Here is a 25564-nt window from a genome sequence, read left to right as displayed (position 1 = left end):
CAACATAGTTTATTTTTAAGGCTTTTGACGTTACACATAAGATAGAAAATACAGGTATATATGAAAAGTAGGAGGAACCTTGACTAAAATTATAAAAGATATAAAATATTGGGGGCTCCAGAAGTGTGTGTACCAATATGGAGGTTACTAATTTTGTTCGCCTGCTTTACAGCAAGTTATGTGATGAGACTGAAACCTATGGGCAGGGGTTATATTCAATTGGTTAACACAGAGAGTCCCCGAACTCGTAAGTCGTAATAGAACTAAAATAAGGAAAATTGAAATGACATTATGACCTAACCCTAACCTGGTACACACACTGCGGGAGTACCGTTTTATTTAGGTTTTTGGCGTTACACATAAGATAAAGCACATACATTTTCACATACATTTGAACATCCTCAAGATAAGGCAGATGCCAGGTTTTTTCCCAAAAAATTTCCAAAATTGATTCAATTTTACTATTCGACAGCTTAAATAACCATTTGATTAAATATTTCCAGATATTTACATGTAAATTAATAATAATATTGTCATCATATTTGGCAAAAACACGTCGATTACAATCTATTACATCCTGAAACTACAACGTTCGGAAACATATCGGAAGCCAGATTGGATTGCTCTAAGATTATAGGACTATAGTAACGAAAATAGATCTGGAATGACAATTTCGAAAAACTTTAAAAGCAAGAGATTCAAGATTTTGGAGTTTTAAAACATCACAAGAACTTGAAAATATTGCCGACTATTATTAACGAAAAGGCGATCATATTCTTGGGATTTATTATTTCCACTACAGAGAGGCTAAAGAACTGAAAATCTCTTTTTGGGAGTTAAAACTTGGAAATTCTGGCAACCCTGGTTTCGTTTTTAATAAAGGATGGGTTGCTCGCACAGCATACCTGACAATCACCCTTCAATGTTCTCGGCGAAAAATGTGGACGAACATGAAAAATCGAAGAACTCTGTTTTTTTGGAAGGTAAGGATCGATTGGTATGGAAAAGTGCGTGTCTGGTAAATTCGACACAGGAAGTTTCGCTGCAAGAGAATTTGCTGTAAAACAAGTATTTGTGATAAAAACAGTAAGGTTTATAAGGTTAGGGTATGATCTCAAATAATGAATCTTTTTTAAATAAAATGGTACTTCAAAATCCAACTGTTTTCATCACAAATACTTGTTCTACAGCAAAATGATCTCGCGGCGATTTTTCATGCTGCGATTTTCTCTATGCGGCGAAATTTCCTGCTGCACTTTTTTTCTAGAATCGGGAAAGTGATTGTCCTGCTTCAAAGCTCAGATACTGAACAGGGGCAGGGCATATCTTTTTCTATATCACACATAACAATTTTTCGTAGCTTGAGACCATCAAGATGAAAAGTCATGTTTTGCAGTCTTTAGCTGTTACGGCTCAAATTGGCAATTATAAATTTCAGAACCACCTTTTTGAAATTTCTGGCTGCGACGCTGATGCTGAACATAGATATATCAGTGGCTCCTGATTTTGAATCATATATAGCAATTTTTCGTAGCTCGAAATGGTTTTTAGACGCTCGAAAACCCATGTTTACCCAAGCTGTTTCAAAGGCTTTGTTGAGGTTTTTCAACCTTAAGGCCGAACCCGCTGGTTGTTATGGTCTAACTTGGTATATTGAAATTTCAGATACTGAACATAAATATTTATATACAGTGGCTGCTTGTCCATTGCCTAGTATGGAGTGAAACATCCCAACCACAAATTTCTAGTGTTTATAAGTAGTGCGGGCGGGTTTACTCGTGGTTCTGTAAGCACTAAAAAAATATTGACTTTTTGAATATTTCATGCTTGACTGAGCGTGACTAAAAAGCTGACTTGTGGCTGAACTGAGGATTGAATGAGATTATTCTAAGCTTAAGTACTCTATAAGGAGAATTTCTTTGTGTTCAGAAATTTATTGAAAATAAAAATTAAATTTCGGGGTTGTCAAAAGTGAATTAAATATTTGAATACCTTCAGAATAAGTAATATTCAATATAATGAATTCTTGGCTTTGGGATAATTTGGCATATTTTATTTGGAACGGTATAATTTCTAACATTTAATGTCTTATTGTCAGAGAAAAAATAACACTTTCAAAGGTTCTAAAATAAAAAATGTTTAGAAATAATTCCGATTTTTTTTTATTCAAAAATTTGTCATTTTCGAAGTTAGATACCTGGTTTTAAACAAAAAATAACCTGAATAAATGAGGTTCCTAATAAAATCTCTTAGAATAATGTTTATTTCAAATGCCCAATTTCTTTAAAATGGTAACGGAAACAGTGAAATATTCATTTTTTTGCCATATTTGATAACAGGGTTATTCAAAAATGGATAGGATGTTCATATTGATTTGAAATTATCCCTTGTCACTGTCATAGTGAAATAAATTCGTAGACTGTGCCAAACTAGTGGAAATAATCCAGTCATTCCAAAAGGTATATATATATTAGTAACTGCTTGTCTGAATCCTTGTTTGGAGTGAGTGTGTTTGCATCTCTTTTTGAAGTTTTAGGGCTCAAAGATCCATCAATATAGCTAAGGGATGATAAATTAGCCAGACTGGAAAGTTACAGCCCTTGCAAACGATAATAGCGATTTATATCACAGTAACTACTTATCATAAAATATGCCAATCAAAAAAAATATTAGAAACATTGAATGAAAGAAACTGAAAATGAATGGACCAGGAATGTGTGTATTTAAATATATTCAAACAATATACCAGTACTTCTAGAATCTCCGATTTTAACGTAAACTTTAGGAACCCCTGTGTTGTACTGGTGTAACGCTGGTTGAAAACCTCTGTGGTCTAAAGCTTGATTCAGAGCAAATTTGTGAAAACATGTCTCGTAGATATATTACATTTCAACGCCATGTTTAAGATTTAACCTTTGTAATTATGAGAGTTTAAAATTGATGGTTTGATGATTTTAATTGCAAGCTAAATACCAATTATTCCAGCCCTGAGGCAAAATTTGAGTTTTAATTATTTCACAGAACACATGACACATTTAATTTCAACATATAACCTGCAATTTTTGAATGATTAATTGTGGTTCACTTTTTTCTGTTAAGTAAGACTAAAATTGAGAATTCCTCATTTTGAATAAATACAAAACAGAAAAACTTCTAATGTTCGAAGCTTTGAGAGGATTGTAAGTCTGACCCCTCAAAATCATACATAGTAATTTTTCCTAGCTTGAAATATATAACGAATGATTAATTGGTTAAGTGAGATGAAAATCGAGAATTTATCATTTTGAATGCAAACTAAAAAGAATAGTTTGTTCGATGTTATCTCATTTTGTGTGGTTTTCCACACTTTTTGTGTCTTGAGCCCTCAACTAAAAATAGAGTACGAGAAGATTGAAGCAGTGGTAACCTAGTTGCAGATCAACACCCCCCCCCCTCCCCCCAAAAAAAAAATTCATAGGAGGTGGCAGAGCCATAAAGTTCTGTTTGTTATTGGTAGAATTACCACGAGGCAAGTCACACCTATTAGGTGTCAAATTTCATTCCCCCCCATTTCAAAAGGGGGGTTTCCAATCTTCAAACTCGCACCCCCATCCCCCCATCTCCCCCAAGAAGGCTCCATATTATGAAAGTATGAAAATCTTGTCATTCTTCAAGATTAAATAAACAAGTACACTGCTCAAATATATTGACACGAAGGCTGCATATAGGTATGATGGGGTCTATCAAAACACCGATTTTGTTGAGAAGATCCTGTTTTTGTATAAAGTGTTCCCATAATCGGAAAAAACAGCAAAATTTTTGGGTAAAAATCAGCCTCATAGAACTATTCTACTTATATCGTCTAGAACTGAATTCTGAACTTTAAATTTGTCCATTATTTGACTCTTGAATAACTTGCATCATACGCATACATACAAAGCATAGCAATAATGTTTTATTAATTATGCCACCAAGCCATTTTAATTATACTCCGTACACCTAATACTAATAATCCCATTTATGTCACCACAGCATTGGTTTAATTAATGCAGGCCTGATCCTCTGGGAATTGCTTGCATAGGTCGGAGAAATGTGCCGTTGTTTGTCCTTAATGTGGTTTGCAATAGGTTAGGGATACTAAACAAGACGCCTTGATTGATTTTAAAATTTGAATAATTGAATTAATTTTTCATTTGGAGGGAGTTGAATTAGGAATTTCTAGAAATGAATCAAACTGATTATTCAAATTTTTTTCAATTATCATGTTGGAATAATTTTGAGAATGTTTTAAATGTCTAAGGCAGGGATGTGCAACCTTTAATACAGATGGGCCAGATACAAATAACTGGGTAAAACCGCGGGCCGCAACTTGATTTAACATTGCCTTTCGCTTCGCACAAGCTAGCTGTCAGGGCATTGTGAGGAATTGGAATTACTCTCACATGCCAGATCAAACTAAATTGAAAACTCGTTTTGTGAACCGCACACCATTCAAAATTGGTAACTCTCCACGGGCCGCAAAATTTTTCCTTGTTGAGAGGCATATGGCCCGCGGGCCGCAGGTTGCAACCCTTGGTCTAAGGAGACAAACTTTATTAGTACAGTGTTGAAGCGAGTAATTGCTAGTAGGCTTATATTGCCCAGATGAAGTTCATTTGAATAGACTAGAATAGAAAACTATAATATCCTATTCTTTTTTTTTATTTCAGTCAAAAGTCAGAAATTATTCGTTCACAGCAAGCGTAAAAAAATGATGGCGTCGTGGCCGATAACCTGTCTTCAGCGGTACGGCTTCAATGATGAGTTACTGCTGATTGAGACTGGACATGGTTGTGATACTGGGCAAGGTAATTAAATATTTTTTTGTTATTTTGCTAGAAAAAGGGTTCAAAACAAGTATTGGTATTTAATACTATTGTGTGTTTATGACGTTTTTAACTCTTTTTGTGGTTTTTACTCTGAAGAAGGCTCTGTACTAGCAGAGATACTAGTTGAAAGCTAGAAGATTTACAGAGCAAATTCAAGTCATTTCACATTTTCGTGAGACACTTGCAATTCGAATTCTTGCATAGTTTGTTAACATCAGTTGTTAACATAAACAGTTGGATTAGGATTTTATGCCGGATGGGAAAAATGGGAGTATTGATAAGGGCCACACTAAATAAATGGCTTGGCTGACTGGATTGTGGCTCGTAGGCCGCATGTTGAACATCCCTGGTTAAACCAAAATATCAGCTAAAGAGCATTGCGGTTATGGAGTTTAAAAATAAACTAATATAGTTTTAGGAATAATGAAAAATATAAATTTCCATATATAATACCCATGGTCTGCCATATGTTGGCATCACTATTCCTCTCTCCTGGGATAAATTGAAAATTTTATCAACCTATCTCGGAACATTTTTATTAATGAAGTTTTACAGTAGGCCTTCCTGATAATTGTAACTATTAAAATTACCATACCTTGGGGCATAAAGACAAAGTGGTAGCCCATGATTTGTTCTATGAGTATGACTAAGCCATATTATCAGGTTTCCTTTTTTCCAGGCTAAATACAAAACCTTTATTTTGACAGGAATATTTTTATTCAAATGCCACCGAGCGACTCAACTGTTTGACAAACTCAAGGACGCTTGGAATGATATTCAGGACCAGAACATGCGAGCGATGAGCATTGCTTACCCGCACCAGATGTCGATGATGACTGGGACAACAGGTTGGTGAATGCTTCCGATTCTCAGGGTTGTGGTGAATGCTTCCGATTCTTCCGATTCTCAGGGGAAAGTTACAATCGACCCCGACAGGGTTGTTGCCAGAAATTTTCAGAAAGGGGGGTTTTGGAAGTCTAATTTGCCAAGTTAGACAGACCATAAGAGCGAGAGGTTCCGACCGGAAAACGTTCTTTAAAAAAGTCTTGAAGGTCTAAAAAGCGTTCAAAAAATTGTTGTGTCATACACAATTTTTTTTTTACATTCCAAAGGGGGGTTCCAGCCCACAATCCCTCCCCCACTACTGGTTACGGGCTACGGCCCTGGACTCTGACTGCGGGTTTACAAAATTTTTGACTTTTAATATTGACTCTTGTTCGTGGACATTTTCTAACACCAAGATTATCATTTTAAGCAATTGTCTCACAGTATGGCTAGAAATGTCTTAATTTTATGGAACTGGAAAAATAGAAATTCTTAATTTTCAAAACAAACTTGAGTGTACATTCTGCATACATGACTCGATTAGAATATTCGTTACTCCCGTAGTATGTGTACCAGGTTAGGTTAGGGCATAATTTCATTCCGATTTTCCTTATTTTAGTTCTATTACAAGTTCGCCGGCTGTCTGCTTATTCAGTTTTGGTTAGCCATGTTACGCCTTAAACAGTAAATTCAAATTCATAAAAAAAAATTAATTCTTCAGATACTCCCTAAGTAGCTTTTCCTCCAAAATTTTGGAGCCATGCCCGCTAATAGCCTGCACTACTTAGTTGAAACATTGCCCTACTTCTCCCCTGGGATAGCCAGCCGCAGCTGCGACACTAATATTCCTTTACTCAATCTGTTAATGGCCAATCATAAAGCAATCTAGAATAGTTTAGTGGATTTTTACTCTATGTAAGAAGTTCAATAATGCTAAATTCATGTTTTTTTTAACCAAGGAAGTGTTTTTTCATTCTATAGGAGAAATTTTATCTTTTATTTGCTGCAGAGTGTCCATAATAAAGTCCTTTAATAGTTTCAATTTTGTTATAAAGTCAGTTCTCAATATATCTCAACAAAGTTTGTTGTTTTTAATCAGTAATTGTTCAAGTATTTTTACTTCATTTAATACATCTGCGAGGGCCAAAACATGGTATCGATAAATTCCCTTTGCAATTTAAAAAAAATGTAAGATTTTATGGACATGATATTATGAATATCCCTTTGGAAGCTCCCGAAGTATGTGTACCAAGATGGCGCACAACCTGAACATAGTATGTGTATCAGGTTAGGTTTCAGGTTGTGCGCCATCTTGGTGCACATACTTCGGGAGCACTACCTTTGTTCTTTATTACAACTACTGGTAATACTTATTAATTATGCACACAATATATAATCTGTACAAAAGTGGGAATGCGACTTGTGCATAACACCAGCTTAGGGTCTATTAGAGATTGAATAAATAAAGTAGTTTTTTATGCATAGTGGGGGGAAGGAATGAAAAGATTCAAAATAGACGAAGAGAGGAATTTAATGAAATAGTATTAGTAACATTTCAGGAAAAGTAAAATTTCCATTTCCAGCAAACAATATTTATTCATTCAAGCACTGCTTCAACTACTTTCCTAGCACAGAAGTCCCTAAACTTTCGAATTTGTGATGGTTATATTTTCTGTGATAATGAATTACAGTAAGGCAAAGGCTTTGTGATACATACCGGTACATATTTTTTCAATTCATGCTTGTTTTTGTGCATATAAACGATCATATAATGACTGAATGTCAGATTGAATGTCAGATATCCACAAGTCATGCTTCTTTTAAAGTTTATTTTAACAAGTTTATCATTTTATGACAAACTCCAACTGCAGGCGGTCCTAATATACAGCCATCAAAATGCCATAAATTCTTCAGAGCCTGTGATAGCAGTGTTCGGCAATTAAAGTAATCTCTGGGGAGTGATTTGGTCAAATTTCAAACCATCAATCTTGGTAGTTCCAGTGGATCTTGACACTTCTGCCTTTGCTTAGAGGTGTCTCCTTTAATTATGAATGAGTGTGTGTGACCTTGCTTCTTTGTAGTTTCAATAACTCTTGGCTTATCAGTGGGTACTCATAACTTTGCTCAGAAATGAGTCTTCTTTACTTCTGAGTGAGTGCCTGTAGCTTTGCTCCGAAATGAGTCTTCTTTACTTCTGAGTGAGTGCCTGTAGCTTTGCTCAGAGATGAGTCTTTTTACTTCTGAGTGAGTGCCTGTAGCTTTGCTCCGAGATGAGTCTTTACTTCTGAGTGAGTGTACATAACTGAGGGATGGCTCAGAGATGAGTCACCTTTGCCCAATACTTTTACTTTTCTCAGAGATTTGTCTCGTATACACGTTACTTGTCCAGAGTCCTGTACATATGAAATATGTGACAGCACTCCAAAAAAAAGGTTTCCTAAAGCCATAGGCATATTGTTTGCCTGATTGACTGTATTCATGTTCAAGTCTGTGAAAACGCTTCTTCAAAAAGGTTGAATTGTGGAAATGCCTTGATATAAAAAAAAGATTTTTTTAAAGCTATCATAGTCACATTGTTTGCCTGAATGATGGTGATCATAAAAATGGAGCCAGAGTGGAATTTCAATTATGAAAACGCTTTGTAGTTGGAGATACTAATTGTACAAATGGTTGCTCACCTGGGTGGGTCTTTGTTTTGTGTGAAGTTATGAAAACTTCATAAAAAAGTCTTTTTAAAGCCAATTTTGTTACCAAATTGGTCACAATTTTGATCGTTTTTTAGTAGCTCTTACATGTCATTGGCTGCTTTCCTAGGACCTTATTCGTAGTATTAGAACGAAGAAACATTTTCTTCATTTAATTTTATTTATCAGATTGGTCGTAGCACGAGTTTCATCGTTTTGTTGACGTCTTGTTTGCGGGTTTAACGCGTTCAGGGACGCAAAATTATCGTTCACATTTTATTTCGACGCCTGGGGCTTTAAATGTAACGAGATAATAATTTGTTTTGGTTGAAACACGAGCTACGACCTAACGATACATCAAAGGTTAGGGAAACCAGTCATACAGTTGAAGGAGAAATAAATTTTCAATATTAGTGAAAAACTATGAAAAACCAACAAAAATCTTCCAAAAACAGTGAAAAACTGTCCATAACTACCAAAAACAGTGAAAAATCGTCAAAAAACAACAAAAATCTTTCAAAAACAGTGAAAAGCCATGTAAACCACCAATAATTTTGCAAAAAACTGTGTGAAAACATTGGAAAACCGTCAAAATGGGAAATGCTCTGAATATGGCTTCGAACACGCAATCATTGATACTAGCGGCATTTATGCTGAAAAATAAATAATGTATTAGATTTATGTATAAAAAAACGCTAAACCAGAAAATACTGACGCTACTTAAAATTTATTTTACCTATTGGTAAGTGGTTTCATCCGTACTATGAATCTACATCTTTACGCTGAATCTAGACCAGGGCTAGTATGTAAAGATCAATGTCAATTCAACCAGTGTTAATAATATTAAATTTCATTGTTTTGAGGAATGCCTGTTTGGTATCATATGAAATTCAATAATCAGGACATTTCCAAACAAATACTATGCAAATATGACAGTACAGTAGGACTATAATTTAGCTTTTTGTAAATTTTAATCAAGCAATGTGGCAGGGAATACCCGCTATTTAAATACCGGTAGAAAATAGAATAGGAATCGATATTTTAGATTCTATTACTAATCAATACGATAACTCAAAAATAAATCAATAATCAAAAATAAATGCCCAGGACATTGCCAAATAAATACTGTACAAGTATAGTAATACATTTAGGCCACACATCAATATGGTGGGAAATTCCTACTATTTAAATAACTACAAGAATGGAATAGGATTCTGGATTCGATTTGAGTATTCTAGAATAAAAAATTATTCTACGTTGCCCATCTATAATTAATACGATAACTCCAAAAATAAACTTTTTTATAAAAACCTTTCGAATTTTGCAATATTCGGCCGATGATATACCATAAATGATTTGATATACTGAAATCTGTATTTCTATTTGGAATTTTATCTTAAGATACATAAGTATTGAGTTTCTGAAACATGATCTGTTAATACAAAAATAATTTTTATAAAGGAGAAATGACATTTCTGATAGAAGAATAATTATATTGAATTGCCCAAGAATTAGGCTAGGCATTTACCTGATGATTTCAGAATCTAATCGTAAATTTTTTAAGTTGAATCTCGAATAGTTTGAATATATACAAATTTATGTGACTTTTTCATTGTGAAGGGTCTTCCAAGCATATAAAATACTGAAAAATGGAATCCATTATTCAGACAGTTCACACATAATAGGAAACATGTTTCATTAATATCTCACAAGGAAAAAAACAGTCATGTGCCAAAAAAATTTGAATCTCAGATCTCAACCTACACTGCCATCACAGTTAGGTCTAACACTCTAACCCAGACATGGGCAAACCATGCCCTCGGACCAAATCTGGCCCCTTGGGTGATTTAATATTGCCCGTCTGATGCTGCCACAACTAAACTAAAATTTTTATGTTTTAGCTAAAATAGCTCAAGGGATTTGTTGAGATTCTGATTCAATTTATTTTTAGCACGAGACTTATTGTTTTTCATCTTTGTAAAACTGTAAATATTGTTCATGAAATGTAACTTTTTACGTCACACTTGCATGATCCGCCAGTCAAAGTGGGCGAAAGTTCTGGCCCCTGGTCCAAAAACCTTGCCCACCCCTGATCTACCCCCACTAGGCCACTTCACCCATCTTCAACCTTTAGCATATGATCTAAATTTACCACTTTTTTACTCCCCAGCTCTTCCCAGTACATCATACTACAATACAAATGGCAGCGGAAGCAATGGAGTTCCTCTAACAGCCGGTCTCTCATCAGTGTCAGGTCATCCTTCTACTTCTAATTCGAGATATACTCCCCCGACCCCTGGAACGAGGGGTAGTGCGTCATCTAGGAATACAGGTAGGTTAATTAAATGTAATTTTTGTTATTGAATGGGCATGAAGTGGACATATGGATTGTTGACAGTCGTTTCCAACTTTCTAAGGCCTCCCTTCCTGGGCATTTTAGCACTAATGACCCTGTTTATCATTCCAGTTGTATATATAGTGTTATTTTGATTGCCATATTCCAAATGCTCAACAAAGTGAAAACACCCTGTGAAATAACCTTAGCAAGCAATAAAACTAAGGGGGACGAGGAGTTTTGTGCCTGGCATTGTGAGCCCCTCTCCTTTACCCCCCCCCCCCCCCCCCCCCCCCCCCCCCCCCCTTTCCAACTACGCTGTGACCCCTCAGATGGGTCACGGCCCCCAGTTGTAAACCTAATTAATGATTGCCAAACCAAAATAATTAGTAATGGTTTCACATAGTCCAACACGATTAAACACCTATAAATTAACCATTTTTTTCAGGGGTGTCAGGAAGCAGAGGGTCATTGCCAAGGACATTCGAATTACAGCCAGCCCCCGCTGGAAGACAGGTGAGATATATCTAATTTTTTACACAAGTTTGCTCAATGTGCCTTCGACTTAGAATAGAAAGGGTTCGCAAGAGACCGCTAACAGGATAAGAGCTATGTTTTTAAGTTTGCTCGATTTGATTAACAGTGGAAAACGTACTGACAAAAAAAATATTCAAGAAATCACTGTCCCGCTAAAAGCTCAAATGGGTTTTTGTGCAAGTTTGCTGACACGCTGGCTTTGGTAGTCTTTCGCAGCTCTCGTCAATTGCGCAAATATTGTATATCTCCTTATTTGAATTGATCTTTTATTGTTGCATTTGTTTAATTGTTACAATATTTCATGCACCACGGAATAAATAACTGAATCTGGATCTTGAAATATGAAAAGGATATTTTAGGCTGCATTTTCTATCTATAAATTATTTATCTTCTAATATATCATATTTAGATCATTTATCATATTTACAAAATTTTTATATATTATTTATATTTGTTATCTACATTATTTTTATACAGGAAATGCTCGACCGGCGACGTATCAACAGCAATATGGTCTCGTACAATCGCCAGAACGAATCAGTCAGGATTAATCATACCAGACACCACACGGTGGCAGCAGACTGCGAGTACGAAAACAGTGACGTTATTCAACAACACAAAAATGAACGCTTGAAGGCGCCAGAGGGTGTCGTAGCCTTCAATACAAACTCAGAACACATTACGTTTCCACGGCAACGAGAATCCCCCGAAATGCCACCGAGGGGGATAAGCGCAAATTCATTGCGGTCGGATGGGGACCATCCTTTAACACCCATAAGTAATAGCACTTCGGGGATTGGGAGTCTTAACGGCAACAGTACGACCAGTGAAGGAAAATGCAATGGTGGGGCAGCGATTTCTACAGCTTTAGCGACGAATAACCCCATTCCCCCGCCCTTACCCCCAATTGACCCATGGAGAAAGCAAAACGGTTGGGCTAAGCAACGTAAATCGCATGCGAGGAGATTACGACATATTAACGATTTTACATCGAGACTATCTCCAGGAATGCCGATGTCCGCGCGAGACTATGTTAATACCGTAAACGCGAGTTTAGACGTTAGCGGCACGCCCCTCCCCGCTACGGCGGCTCCTATTGGTGGAAACCATTTTTCTTTTGACTTTGATCCTCGAATGTTAACTGGAAATAACGCGAACCCTTTTCAACATCGTCATAACATTGACTATGTACCTATTGAGGTATCCACAAAAAATGGTGACTTTTATAGCTGTGGTTCGGCATCTTCTGGTCTGCCTGGCACGCCTTTGACGCCACGAACTCCAGGAGGACACCTTTTAAGTTGTGATTACGCGGAAATTGATCACAACAAAACAAGAGCGTTGTCTAATGCCTTCCGATCAAGGCAGCGTGAAATGAAGTCACGCCACACAAGCTCAGAAACCACTGGTCTTATGAATGGTAATTTGTGATGCCATGGTTTACCATTCAGGGTGCCATGAAATGTTGACCCATGCCGCAAAACATGGTGCCAAAAGTGCAATCACAGTGCCACGTCACGAAATACTGACCAGCTGCCATGATATGTGGTATTTGTGATACAGAGCTAGGTTGTGGCATATACCACAAAGTAATCATGGTGCCACAAGTGCAATTACAGTGCCATGCCACAAAACAATCTGTACTGCCACTTATGCAATGATTTCTGGAGGGCAGTGGCTGCACATCAGGATAAAAAAATATAAACAGCATTGCAAGGTTTCTCGAGGTATGATGTGGAAGTCCAAGATGGGGGTCACGAAAGGGGGAAGTCCCGGAGGGGGGCACGGGCCAGTGACGCCAAAACTCAACACATCCTATCGTAAAGGTTAGGATTTTTGGTCTTACCATTTTACCTATGAATTTCCGAGTGGCCCTCACCTGGCCTTTAAGGTCCAGTTTGCTACCACGCCTAACCAATATTGGTGCCACCCGCAACCAACGCCCGCAAGGTTCAATTTTAGTGCCACACCCAACCACACCCCTTTATTCTTTTGCAAACCTTCGCCAGTGTGATTGAATTCCTGCGTTTGTATTTAAAGTATCAATTTCTATGTTCCCTTTTTTATTGAAGTTCTAGATATTTGAAACATTTCTGGTGTTATATTTCTTGTTTTTAATTTATCCTGACCTTTAACCTTTATTTCCTGGTTTATTTGACATTTATTTCCTGGTTTCAAAATCATGTTTTCTTTTATGCTTTTAAAAATTATGCCCTTTTTACTGTCATTTTCATGTAACTATATTTGTTATTCCCGATTCAGCGGCGTTTGATATTTGTAGTGGTGCCTGTAACTTTGTTGAGATATGAATGAGTCTTCTTTGCTTCTAAGTGAGTGTTTGCTTTAGTAGGATTATATCATGTACGACAGGAAAAAGCTTTCGTGCCCTCTTTATTACTCTGTAATTTATATGTTTTAAGGGGGAATCATTTGAACCCTTTTCCATTCTGGGGAATAAGTCACACCGACTCCACTTCACTCCTTAATAACTTGGGGCTGTATACAAAATACCTTCCTCACCCATCCCCACCCAGAAAACCCCTCCCATCTCTGCATCTCTCTCCGTCACTCATTTCTACCTAGAGACCACTTGTAACATATTCCCGCTACATGAATTACTTTTAAAAACAAGGTAAATTTGGTTTATTTTTTAAAAAGTTTATAATTTTTAAGTATTTGGTGCTATATTCAACATTTTGTTATAAAAATGTAAAACAATCCACATGAATAATTGTGATTTTTATGATATTTTCTATAAAACGCCAAAATATTTATTTTGATCATTTTCAGTGCCTCAACGCTGAGTACCGGGATTTACTGACCATAGAGAGCGCATTAAATCCTTTTTTTTCCAAAATTGATCATGCGCTTTAGGAGCTGATGCATCAAAAGCTTAGAGACGGTAGTGTTTTATGCTTACACCCAAAACCAGTACTATACAGGTATTATTTTCTTCGAAACTCGATTGTGCGATTCACTGGATCATGTAGTGCTCGTGCTAATACTCAAAATCAGTCTCTGTACCATTGTTTCCCCCCTCTGCCCCCCCCCCCCCCCTTTTCATAACTGTTGCGCCTAATGTATGGATCAGGTAGTGCTTTATTGCTTACACTCTAAACCAACCAGTACCGGAATTGTTATTTTATAAACAAACAGTCGTCTTCTTAAAAACCGTTGCGTATTGGAGCCAGATTCGCCATGTGGATGAATAAAACAAAGCCCCAATCCAAGCATATTATTGATTTTTTTTGCGTCTTATGGTCAATAGAATATGGTACCTTGAAAAAAATTGCTTTTGTTGGTTAATCTAGTTTGAGTCAGAATTTGACATTTTTTGGTTGAAATTCCTTATTTTTGTAAACTTTTTCGGAAATTCAAATTTTATGAATCTGAAATCGGTGAAATGTTGAAAACTGTTTTCAAGTGGTTAACAATGCTAGCCCTAAAAAACGTAGTGATAAATAATAATATTTAAAAGTAAGAAGGGACTTTGAGGGCGATAAAAAAGTTCTTAAAAAAAATGTTTGAATAACACGGCTCGCAAAATACTACCCCCAGCAACCAAAAATGTTAATATCTTTTCCTTCAAAAAAAGTGAATATAAAAAGGGGGGTCTTTGAAAGCATTCAAAAAGATTTTCTAATTGTATGAATTATAACATGGGGAGAAAAAATGTTAGGACCCCAGAAACCTAAAATGGTGACAATGAGGTGGGGCTGAATGAATACTTCTGCCCCCAGTAACCAAAAATGTTGATAAATTTTCTTGTGTGATTTTTTTTTACCAAGAATCTCTCCTGACTGATGAGTTTTTAATTCTTTTGTACAAAACAGTATTTTCTGCGCAATATTTCTTGTGCTGCTCATTTACAAAGTGATTTTGTTGTGAAATGGGTCAATAAAGATTTTTGAATCAAATTTTGTGCCTAGAATTGTGTAGAAAAAGAGAAATTTAGAGGGTATGGAGGATTCACAGCGATACCTCGGTAGTCGAACGAATCGATACTGGAACGATTGGGTAGCCGATTAAAAAATTCGAGTCAAGAATGCTGCCGGTACTCGAACGCCCGAGTACACCACCGAATGGAAGAGAGAATTTATTTTTTCGTTAGAACAAAAAAACATAATGATGATAATAATACACACAAATGATATAACACACTCAAATAATAATAATTACAACACATACGGTGATAAAGTTTTCGGTAGGTGACTAGGTGATACCGATTCGACCATATACGGTCGTCTGATTCAGTTACCATCCAAATGAGATGACGTCACGCGAACCGTGCATCTTGATCAATAGTTTGGAATGTGCAAGGACGAATTGGAATACCTACCTTTGCTTTTTATCGCTAAAAAAGTTGGCTATTCTGCTAGTAATAAATTTTGTTGTGTGAAACTGAAAGGCTTGAAAAATGAGTGTTTCTAAAAGTAGAAAACAAACTGTTTGAAATTATTAATCAAAGTTTGAACTTCAGAAATACAAAAAGTTGTTTTATCAAGTCCGTTGCGTGGAATAGAGGAGGTTTGATGGCGCTCCCGGAGTATGTGCACCAAGATGACGCACAACTTGAATCCTAACCTGGTACACATACTATGATAAGGTTGTACGCCATCTTGTTGCACATACTTCCGAAAGTACCGGTTTGATTAATAAGGAAGAGAGGAACCTAAATTTTGTCACAAATATCTTTTTAATTGTACAAAACACTAGCACAAGTAGGTGAATTTGAAAAAGTTGGTTTGCCGGGACAGCAAGAGCTCAGCAGTGAGAGTGTCATGGGGAGCTGTATATTCGAAGTTCAATTGGATATTCTTGACCCGACCCGACCCCTTTTGCTGGAAATGAGGGGTCGGGTCGGGCACCTGCCCTTGTCTGCCCTAGAAGATATAATATAAAGAGCATCTCCCTATTAATTAGGATCATTCCTGAGCTGCAGGTCGAACAGAGAGGAAAGTCAAGGAAACATGTCGCACAACCTTAAAACCAACATCGAGTGCTCTGCACAAGTGAGCGAACTGCGGGAATGGTTTCGAAGTAAATTTGATGGAACGGTCGAATATATTCGAACTTTGGAGCAAGAAAACGAATGTTTGAAACTAGAACTACGAATGTTGCGTGAAGCGAGGAGATTTCCATGTTTTTGCATGTTTTTGACCTGACCTGTTTTCATGAACTCGAACTAAACATAATTTGCTTAGTTTGCCTGATCATCAGTAGGTCTATATTCCCACATATCACTCAGAGACAATTTTGCTATATAAAGCGTTTTATTAATAAACCCGAAACGATATACGAAAATAACAACAATCAATTATACATCTTCATAGATGGGTTTCCCCAGCTGAACAACTACTACGTGCGACGTTCCTATTCCGATCATATTCTTTATGTTTTTCAAGATTGGGCAAATCCATACCAACGCGCCCACCATCGTCAGTATAATCATCAATAACGTGGTTTTTCAATCAAGTCTTTGTATCAGACCTTCATCTTCTATACGAAATCTCCTCGCTTCACGCAGCATTCGTAGTTCTTGTTTCAAACATTCGTTTTCTTGCTCCAAAGTTCGAATATACTCGACCGTTCCATCAAATTTACTTTGTAACAATTCCCACAGTTTGTTCACTTGTGCAGAGCTCTTGATGTTGGTGTCAAGGTTGTGCGACATGTTTCCTTGTCGTTCCTCTCTGTTCGACCTGCAGCTCAGGAATGATCTTAATTAATAGGGTGATGCTCTCTATATTATATCTTCTAGGGCAGACAAGGGAAGGTGCCCGACCCGACCCCTCATTTCCAGCAAAGGGGGGCGGGACGGGACAAGGTTATCCAATTACACTTCGGATACAAAACCACGTGGGAGACCAGGACACGTGAAGCTATGAGCTCTTGTAGTCCCGGCGAAGCGAAGGAGTGGGGCAGAGGACACGAATCGATTTGCATTATTGAAAAATTTAGAGCATATAAATAGGCTTGCCATACGTCCCGCTTTAGGCGAGACAGTCCCGCTTTTCAGCGTCTTGTCCCGCCGTCCCGACAAGTCAGCCAAAAGTCCCGCGTTGGCGTTCAGCCATCCAGCATATTACACGAACATGTTCTCGTTACTGTTGTTGCTGTGTAGCGCAACGCTAGCCTAGTTATTGAAGGTGAATGCGTTATTTTGTTTGTTTCGTTATTTCCCGCTAACATTGTTAGCGAACGAATCACATGTGAAATCAATTCTAATTGGTCCTGTTCGGACGTTTATGTAAATGTAACATTGAACAACGTCTTTTTGAAGGTGTTATTTACAGAAAAGCATGTTTGGGCGAATAAGTAAATTCCCAATGCTTAACAGCAGACTATTTCATTATTCTTTATTCCTTTTGCTGTACAAAAAAATCTGAACTTGTATCGTTAGCGTCTATTCCTTTCTATTTTTCGAACTGAACCCGATATTTAGGCAGAGAATATGTGCATGAACTCTCGATGACAATATGGTCAATGAAGACAGCCGGGATGGCTTCAAATGTAGGATTATGTAGTAAAATTGGAAACTGTAAAGTTACAGGATCACAGCTAAGAGGTCGTGTCTATGGAGGCGTCCCGCTTTGAAGTCAGGAAAATATGGTAACCCTACGCACAACGTGATTACTAACCTGGTACATACTACGTTCAGATAGTGCGCCATCTTGTTGCACATACTTCGGAAGTACCGGTTCGGTTAATAAGAAGGAGAGGATCCTAAACTTTGTCAAGGTCCTCCAACTACACTTTAGATATAAAGCCAACCGGAGCACCAGGGTCGAGACGGGGCAAAGTCCTCAAATTACAAAACGCGCGCTTTACGCAGTCACGCGGGTATTTTTTTTTTTTTTTGTCAGTGGCAGTATACTATGTACAATTTCACAATAAGAAACGTAAAAAAATGGTTGGCAGAGGGTATGTCTGACAAAGAGAGTTTCTGACAGCCAAATAGTATATATATAGTATACTGCCACTTCCAAAAAAAAACATCCCTACCTGACTGCGTTTTGCGCAGTCACACGGGGATGTTTTCATACCCTGCGAGGCTACTCAACTATTTTTACCGAGGATCCGCATACAAAACTTATAATTATTTGGGTCCGGTATTCTTAAACGCGCTCTCCCTCGGCCGGCTAATGAATATTAAAAAATCAAGATTGTTTGTTATGGTCTTATAGTTCTTTTCATATATATTCAAAACTATAAAAGTCATTTTATAGAAAGAAACCTAAAAAAGTGGGGCTAATGATCTAAAATAGAGAATTAGGTGCGGTCCGAATCAAATCCTTGAAAGGTCCGGATTCTGACCGCGGTCCGCCAGTTGAGTATCCCTGGTATATAGTATACTGCCACTACCACCAGAATCCCGGTCCCGTCTGCGCGAAGCGCGCAAATAAAAGCAACCGGTGTGTGAACCAGGGTCGGGACGGCGCAAATTCCTCAAATTACAATTTAGATATACAGCCGCCCGGGGCACCAGGGTCGGGACGGATGACGTCACTTTAGCGCCTATAACAGTGGTTCTTAAAGTATGGGTCGCGACCCAAACATGGGTCGCGGAAGGTTTAAAAATGGGTCGCGACAAGGTCGTCAATGCAAGGGCAATCTAAGAGGAGAAGGACGAATTTTCAGCTTTCCCAATGTTTCAATTTAGCTTCTAAACTCTGGTATTTAAAAATAATGAAATATAAAATTTCATTCACGGAAAGAACTGTCTTGAGCTCATTGTTACATCACAATTCTGATATGCCAGTCACGTGTATTATTTTTATGGTATCGGTAACCATGCACGTCGCTTGTCGTTGTGTTGACCGCGTGGAATGTCGTCTTAGTGGATTAAAATAACCAAAAATGGGTGTCTATTTGGTAATGTAAATTGTAATAGACGACGCAATGAAAAAGCTCGCTTCTCGACATTAGATTATTCAATAACTAGAGAAAATGTGACTTCATCTCGAGGCACCATTTACCGCGAACGAAGCAGTGTGTGCACATTTGATGAGTAAAAAGTTGTATATTGCGAGAGATACCGAAGGCCAGCTAGGATGTTGTGTTTGCGACGGACAGGGGACGTCTTTTCTGCTACAATTCGCGACAAAGCACTTGTGCGAGCGAGGATATTTGGCACTGACGGTTATCAAAACTAAGCTCGCAATCGCCTTGATACCCGTGACAACTTGCGTATTGCGTTAAGTAAAATAGAGCTGTGTATTGAAGATATAATGAAAAGGAAATTTCAGTTTCATCAATCTCACTGAGTCAATGGACTGTTTCTAATAAATAGTTGTCTGTATTTGAGTCAAACTGTACTAACATTAAAAACACATTTTGAGTTATTTAGGATTGGGTCGCGAGTATTCATAAAACTCAGATTTGGGTCGCGCTCGAAAAAGTTTAAGAACCACTGGCCTATAACGTTACCTATGCATGTCCTTACTGGGGTTATAGTCACTTTGACCATAATTCGTATTTTATATTAATTTACACTGGCACAACTTCCCTGGCATCACTATAAAATTTTCTCAAACAAACCCGTGCCAGTGCCATACTTACACCTTATTACACAAACATCTCTTTATATATAGTACCAGTGACAAGTGCCGCCTCTGTGTTAGGACCGGTGTCTGCGGCCAATACGACCTCACCGATGCCACGCGGTGAGGGAAAGGGGTGGACTTTGGCACTATATATTATCTTCTTATATTATCTTCGATAATCACTTCCGTCAAGAACCACCTTCTGAAACATTTTGACACGAACACTACAACTCTACTCGACACCAGGGCTACTCAACTGCCGTACCGCGGTCCAAATCCGGACCTTTCGAGTATTTGATTCGGACCGCACCTTATTCTTTATTTTGGATCATTAGCGCACTTTGAAGTTATAAAATGAATTTTATTGTTTTGGATATATATGAAAATAACTATAAAACCATAATAAGCAATTTTGATTATGTAGTAATCACTAGCCCGTTGAGGAAGTGTGCGAATAAGGATGCCGAAATATAATTTCTGGAAAGACCGGACCTAAATTATTTTGAAGTTTTGTATGTTTTTGTATGCGGGTCTTCGTTAAAAATTGTTGAGTAGCCTGCTATACACTACACTACAACTCATGCTAAATGTTTTTGACCTGACCTAACCCAATGTTTTCATGAACTCGAACTAAACATGATTTGCTTAGTTTGCCTGATCATCAGTAGGCCTATATTCCCACATATCACTCAGAGACAATTTTGCAATATAAAGCGTTTTTATTAATAAACTTGAAACGTTATATCAGGCTAACAACAATCAATTATACATCTTCGTAGATGGGCTTTCCCAGCTGAACAACTACTACGTGCGGCGTTCCTATTCCGATCATATTCTTTATGTTTTTCAGGATTCGGCAAATCCATACCAACGCGCCCACCATCGTCAGTATAATCATCAATAACGTGGATTTGCATTCAAGTCTTTGTATCAGACCTCCATCTCTTATACGAAATCTCCTCGCTTCACGCAGCATTCGTAGTTCTTGTTTCATACATTCGTTTTCTTGCTCCAAAGTTTGAATATACACGACCGTTCCATCAAATTTACTTTGTAACAATTCCCACAGTTTGTTCACTTGTGCAGAGCGCTTGATGTTGGTGTCAAGGTTGTGCGACATGTTTCCTTGTCGTTCCTCTCTGTTCGACCTGCAGCTCAGGAATGATCTTAATAGGGTGATGCTCTCTATATTATATCTTCTAGGGCAGACAAGGGCAGATGCCCGACCCGACCCCTCATTTCCAGCAAAGGGGGTCGGGACGGGACAAGGTTATCTAATTACACTTCGGATACAAAACCACGTGGGAGACCAGAACACGTGAAGCTATGAGCTCTTGCAGTCCCGGCGAAGCGAAGGAGTGGGGCAGAGGAAACGATTCGGTTTGCATTATTGGAAAATTTAGAGCATATAAATAGGCTTACCATACGTCCCGCTTTAGGCGAGACAGTCCCGCTTTTGAGCGTCTTGTTCCGCCGTCCCGACAAGTCAGCCAAAAGTTCAACGCTAGCCTAGTAATCGAAGGTGAATGCGTTATTTTGTTTGTTTTGTTATTTCCCGCTAACATTGTTAGCGAACGTATCACTAGTGAAATCAATTCTTATTGGTTCTGTTCGGACGTTTTTGTAAATGTAACATTGAACAACGTCTTTTTCAAGGTGTTATCTACAGAAAAGCATGTTTGGGCGAATAAGTAAATTCCCAATGCTTAACAGCAGACTATTTCATTATTCTTTATTCCTTTTGCTGTACAAAATATCTAAACTTGAATCGTTAGCGTCTATTCCTTTCTATTTTTCGAACTGAACCCGATATTTAGGCAGAGAATATGCGCATGAACTCTCGATGACAATACGGTCAATGAAGACAGCCGGGATGGTTTCAAATGTAGGCTTATGTAGTAAGATTGGAAACTGTAAAGTTACAGGATCACAGCTAAGAGGTCGTGTCTATGGAGGCGTTCCGCTTTGAAGTCAGGAAAATATGGTAACCCTACATATAAAGAACTGTAGTGATCGAATTGATTCATTCTTTCTTTGTGCATCGACAAGGAAACATGTCGCACAACCTTGACACCAACATCAAGAGCTCTGCTCAAGTGAGCGAACTGTGGGAATGGTTTCGAAGTAAATTTGATGGAACGGTCGAGTATATTCGCACTTTGGAGCAAGAAAACGAATGTTTGAAACAAGAACTACGAATGCTGCGTGAAGCGAGGAGATTTCGTACAGAAGATGGAGGTCTGATACAAAGACTTGGTTGCAAATCCACGTTATTGATGATTGTACTGACGATGGTGGGCGCGTTGGTCTGGATTCGCCGAATCCTGAAAAACATAAAGAATATGATCGGAATAGGAACGCCGCACATTGTAGTTGTTCAGCTGGGAAAACCCATCTACGAAGATGTATAATTGATTGTTGCTATCCTGATTTATCGTTTCAAGTTTATTAATAAAATGCTTCATAGTGAAAATTTGTCTCCGACTTCCGAGTGATATTGGGGGATATACTAGGTGGATGCGCTGGAGCCACATGTAGCCATTTCTTCTGGCTCCAGTGAATCAAAGTGGCTACAGCAGTAATTGTTAGAAGCAGTGGGGATTCAATGAAAATAGAGGCATAAAGTCAAAAACTCCTCACTAATTATACACCATAGCGGTTGCCAAAGTATAAATCGCGAGCGGTAAAAATGAGTCGCATATGAAATGATTCAAGTCTGCCGAAAGACACTTTTTTTTCATTTCACAAGTTCCTTTCGTTTCGTTGTAAACTAAATTATTGCATCTTCATATCCCACTTGGCTTTTTATTAGTAAGAACTAGGTAATCGCATCATAAATGGTTTTCCGGGAGTTATAATAGTCACTGACATCAGAGTAGATGTCGCGGCTCCGATAAGGTTTGAGTTTGATTGAAAGAAAGCCAAATTGCTTCTTCAATGTTGAAGGTTGCCGACCCGTACATTAGGTGAATTAAGTAGGGTTGCCATTAGAAAGACTGTGACTTTGTCTGGAGAATGCTCAGAAACTTGTTACATACTCGCTTTCCCGGGTCGCGGCAGATCATGACAGTGAAAAGGCCATTATTTTTATTACTCTGTGCCTTTATTGGACACGTAGTGGACATAACGATCGTTTCAATATTATGTTGTTGTTGTTCTTGTTATCCTTGTTGTTGTTCTTGTTCTTTGACACGTTTTTAAAAAGTCGCTTTTCTCTTCGAATACTGGACCAATTGCTTTGAAATTTTCAGTGGTTGAAGATAAAATTTTTCTCCAGAAGGCTATTACTTTTTTTTTCGCTATGACGTCATCAAAATTATTGCCATTGGGTGGCGCTACGTGTCCATATATTTGAGCATAGCTCTCTTGTTTTTCTGTAATACTGGCAATAACTTAAAACAGCTTTGTTTAGAGTGGAAGGTATATGAACGCGACGTATAAATACAGGGATTGTTGAAGGATTTCATGGATACCCTGTATATTAATCTTCCTTTATCTTGGACGATCGCGTCTGTCAAAAACCTTATTCTAAAACACTTCGAAACGAAATCTCATTTACACTTCAACATATGCTAAATATTTTTGACCCGACGTAACCAAATGTTTTGATGAACATGAACAAAACATGTTTTGCCCAATTCATTCGCCTGAGAAATCCGTCTATAGGTCATTTTATTTACCGTAAACATATTATATTGCCATATTTAGTTACTTTTTGGCACAACTATAAATTTTTTCACCACTTTTTTTATCCGAGCTAGGATAAGATAAGATTTACCCAGTGGCGTAGCAAGACTCTCGTGCCCCCCCCCCCCCCCCCCCCCCGCAAAAATATTTCATGGAAATGACCCAAAAAACTCTCGGACATAAGCTAAAACAACGCTTTTTTATTTCGTCAAAAAGCATAACATGTCGCTATAAAAAGGCAATGGTAACCTAAAATTTTCCGTTTATTTTGGTTACTTTAATTTTTTTCATACGTTCTTCCTCTTCTGCCCTTTTTCTGCGTTTCTGTGCGTCACTGAGAGATTTTGCTTTCGACATCATTCTGACAGCCTTCGTAATTTTTCCGGTGCGATTAAACCACAAGACGCCGAAAATCGACGACTTCCTGGCACTGTTACGTAACGAAACGATTTGAGCAGAACTAACAACAACGTTATAAGATGTGCATTACTTGTTTTGCAATGCAGCTTTTGGTTTTGCGGCTCAAATTTCTAAATTCTAACTGCTTGGGCCCCTTTGCGCTGTGGGCCCTCCCGCGACCGCGGGGGTTGCGGGGGTGGATGCTACGCCACTGGATTTACATATTTATCCCGGGGAAGAGGAAAGCGGATAAGACGGGTAATTAAACGGTCTCTCGTTCGGTTACCAGTCCAAGTCGGGTCCAGAATTAGTTGGTCAGGTATCTGTTTCAGATGCATAAACTCAATGGTGGGGGATAACCAAAGTACTTAACTTATGCTCTTGAACTATCAAATCCAGTGTTTGCCTTCGTAGTAGAGTCAGAGTTAACCGCTTGAACCCGGCAAGCCGGTTTACCGGCTTGTTTGAGTACGCTCTGTGCCCCGGCAAGCCGGTTTACCGGCTTGTTTTTCGTGTCGGAGGGAATCAACTTTATGATCTCTTATCTCAAGAACCACAAAGAGTATTTAAATAAATTTTATATTGCATGAAAGCTTGTTATTGGGACTAATTATGTTGTAAATATCGGTGCTCTAATATACGATGTTTCAGTAAAATTGGCAATTTGAAAGTGCGTATGAAGTTATTGTATGATAACAAATATTTAATATAAAGAATTTCGACTTCTTGCCTAAATAGCCACATATTCAATCGGCAATATATGTGGAGAATTTGAATAGCTTTTTATATACGTATCCAAAACGATTTTACGATGATCCATTCAAATTTTATGGCCAAATATATTAGATTATCTGTAGATTTAACAGCGACGCTGCGTCAAATTGATGTTCTCATTGAAGAGAGGCAACGTCTCGTCACGCACAACTTTACGTATATTACGCAAATGCAACTAAACGTGACGATATCCGCAATAACGTTACGTCAAGATGTTATTATTTAAATGTCCACAGGAAGTAATTAATTAACCCGATGCTACGCATTCAAAATTCGCACTACGCTTTGACTTTGACTGCCCGCGCAAGCCCCATTAAGTTGTGGTTACGTATACGCAATATGAACAATATTGTGATTTTATTAGCAAATAACGGAACAATAAAGACCATGAAAAATGTATGTACATAAAAGACTGCTTGCTAAAATTTTTAAATTGAATATTGCACTTTGTTGTGCCCGGAACAATGAAGAACATGAAAATATTATGCAGACTAAATCCAATATTGCACTTTGTTGTGCCAGTTATACCAATGGTTGTTGGTTTCGTTACCTATACATAGGTACTCATTACAGTATTTATACTTATATACTGTCTCGCATCGTTTCAGCAACGCTTTGTCTTTAGCAGCTGGATTGGTTTTTTGGCAATAATGTAAATTTTGCTGCATACGACGCATCTATTATTAGAACTGGCGTTTTGCGGTGGGGTATCTAGTTCTGGCGACGCATATGATCTTGTTAGAATAAGAGTTGCTCTTTCTGCATTATTAGTGCTTTCAGATATTGATCCATCCACTTGCTTCGCCTAACATTCGTACAATCAGATATTTTGATCTGCAGAGCAGGCAAGTACTTATTTTGGTTGATATTTGAACAAATACTTATGGGCGAATAAAACATTTTCCACGTGAAATTTTATATGACGATATT

General features: G+C 37.9%; 1 protein-coding gene across 1 annotated transcript; it reads left to right on the top strand.

Annotated features, from left to right (window-relative positions):
* The first annotated feature begins 503 nt into the window (after window positions 1–503).
* On the top strand, window positions 504–15145 carry LOC120335750 (uncharacterized). Its single transcript, XM_039403369.2, has 6 exons — window positions 504–983; window positions 4689–4826; window positions 5555–5695; window positions 10527–10688; window positions 11140–11207; window positions 11706–15145. The coding sequence occupies exons 1-6, from the start codon at window positions 884–886 to the stop codon at window positions 12657–12659; spliced, it is 1563 nt and encodes a 520-aa protein (XP_039259303.2). The 5' UTR covers window positions 504–883; the 3' UTR covers window positions 12660–15145.
* Window positions 15146–25564: the final 10419 nt, after the last annotated feature.

The sequence above is a fragment of the Styela clava genome, chromosome 2 (assembly GCF_964204865.1).
Source record: "Styela clava chromosome 2, kaStyClav1.hap1.2, whole genome shotgun sequence".
NCBI lineage: Eukaryota > Metazoa > Chordata > Ascidiacea > Stolidobranchia > Styelidae > Styela > Styela clava.
This window is presented reverse-complemented; position numbering and strand designations above follow the sequence as displayed.

What these genes read in the sequence shown, in the direction of transcription:
- LOC120335750 (XM_039403369.2), top strand. Translation starts at nt 884, where the DNA reads ATGGGTTGCTCGCACAGCATACCTGACAATCACCCTTCAATGTTCTCG. An exon ending in GAACTCTGTTTTTTTGGAAG is followed by an intron (nt 984 to 4,688) that starts GTAAGGATCGAT and finishes TTTTTATTTCAG; the next exon opens with TCAAAAGTCAGAAATTATTC. An exon ending in TGGTTGTGATACTGGGCAAG is followed by an intron (nt 4,827 to 5,554) that starts GTAATTAAATAT and finishes TTATTTTGACAG; the next exon opens with GAATATTTTTATTCAAATGC.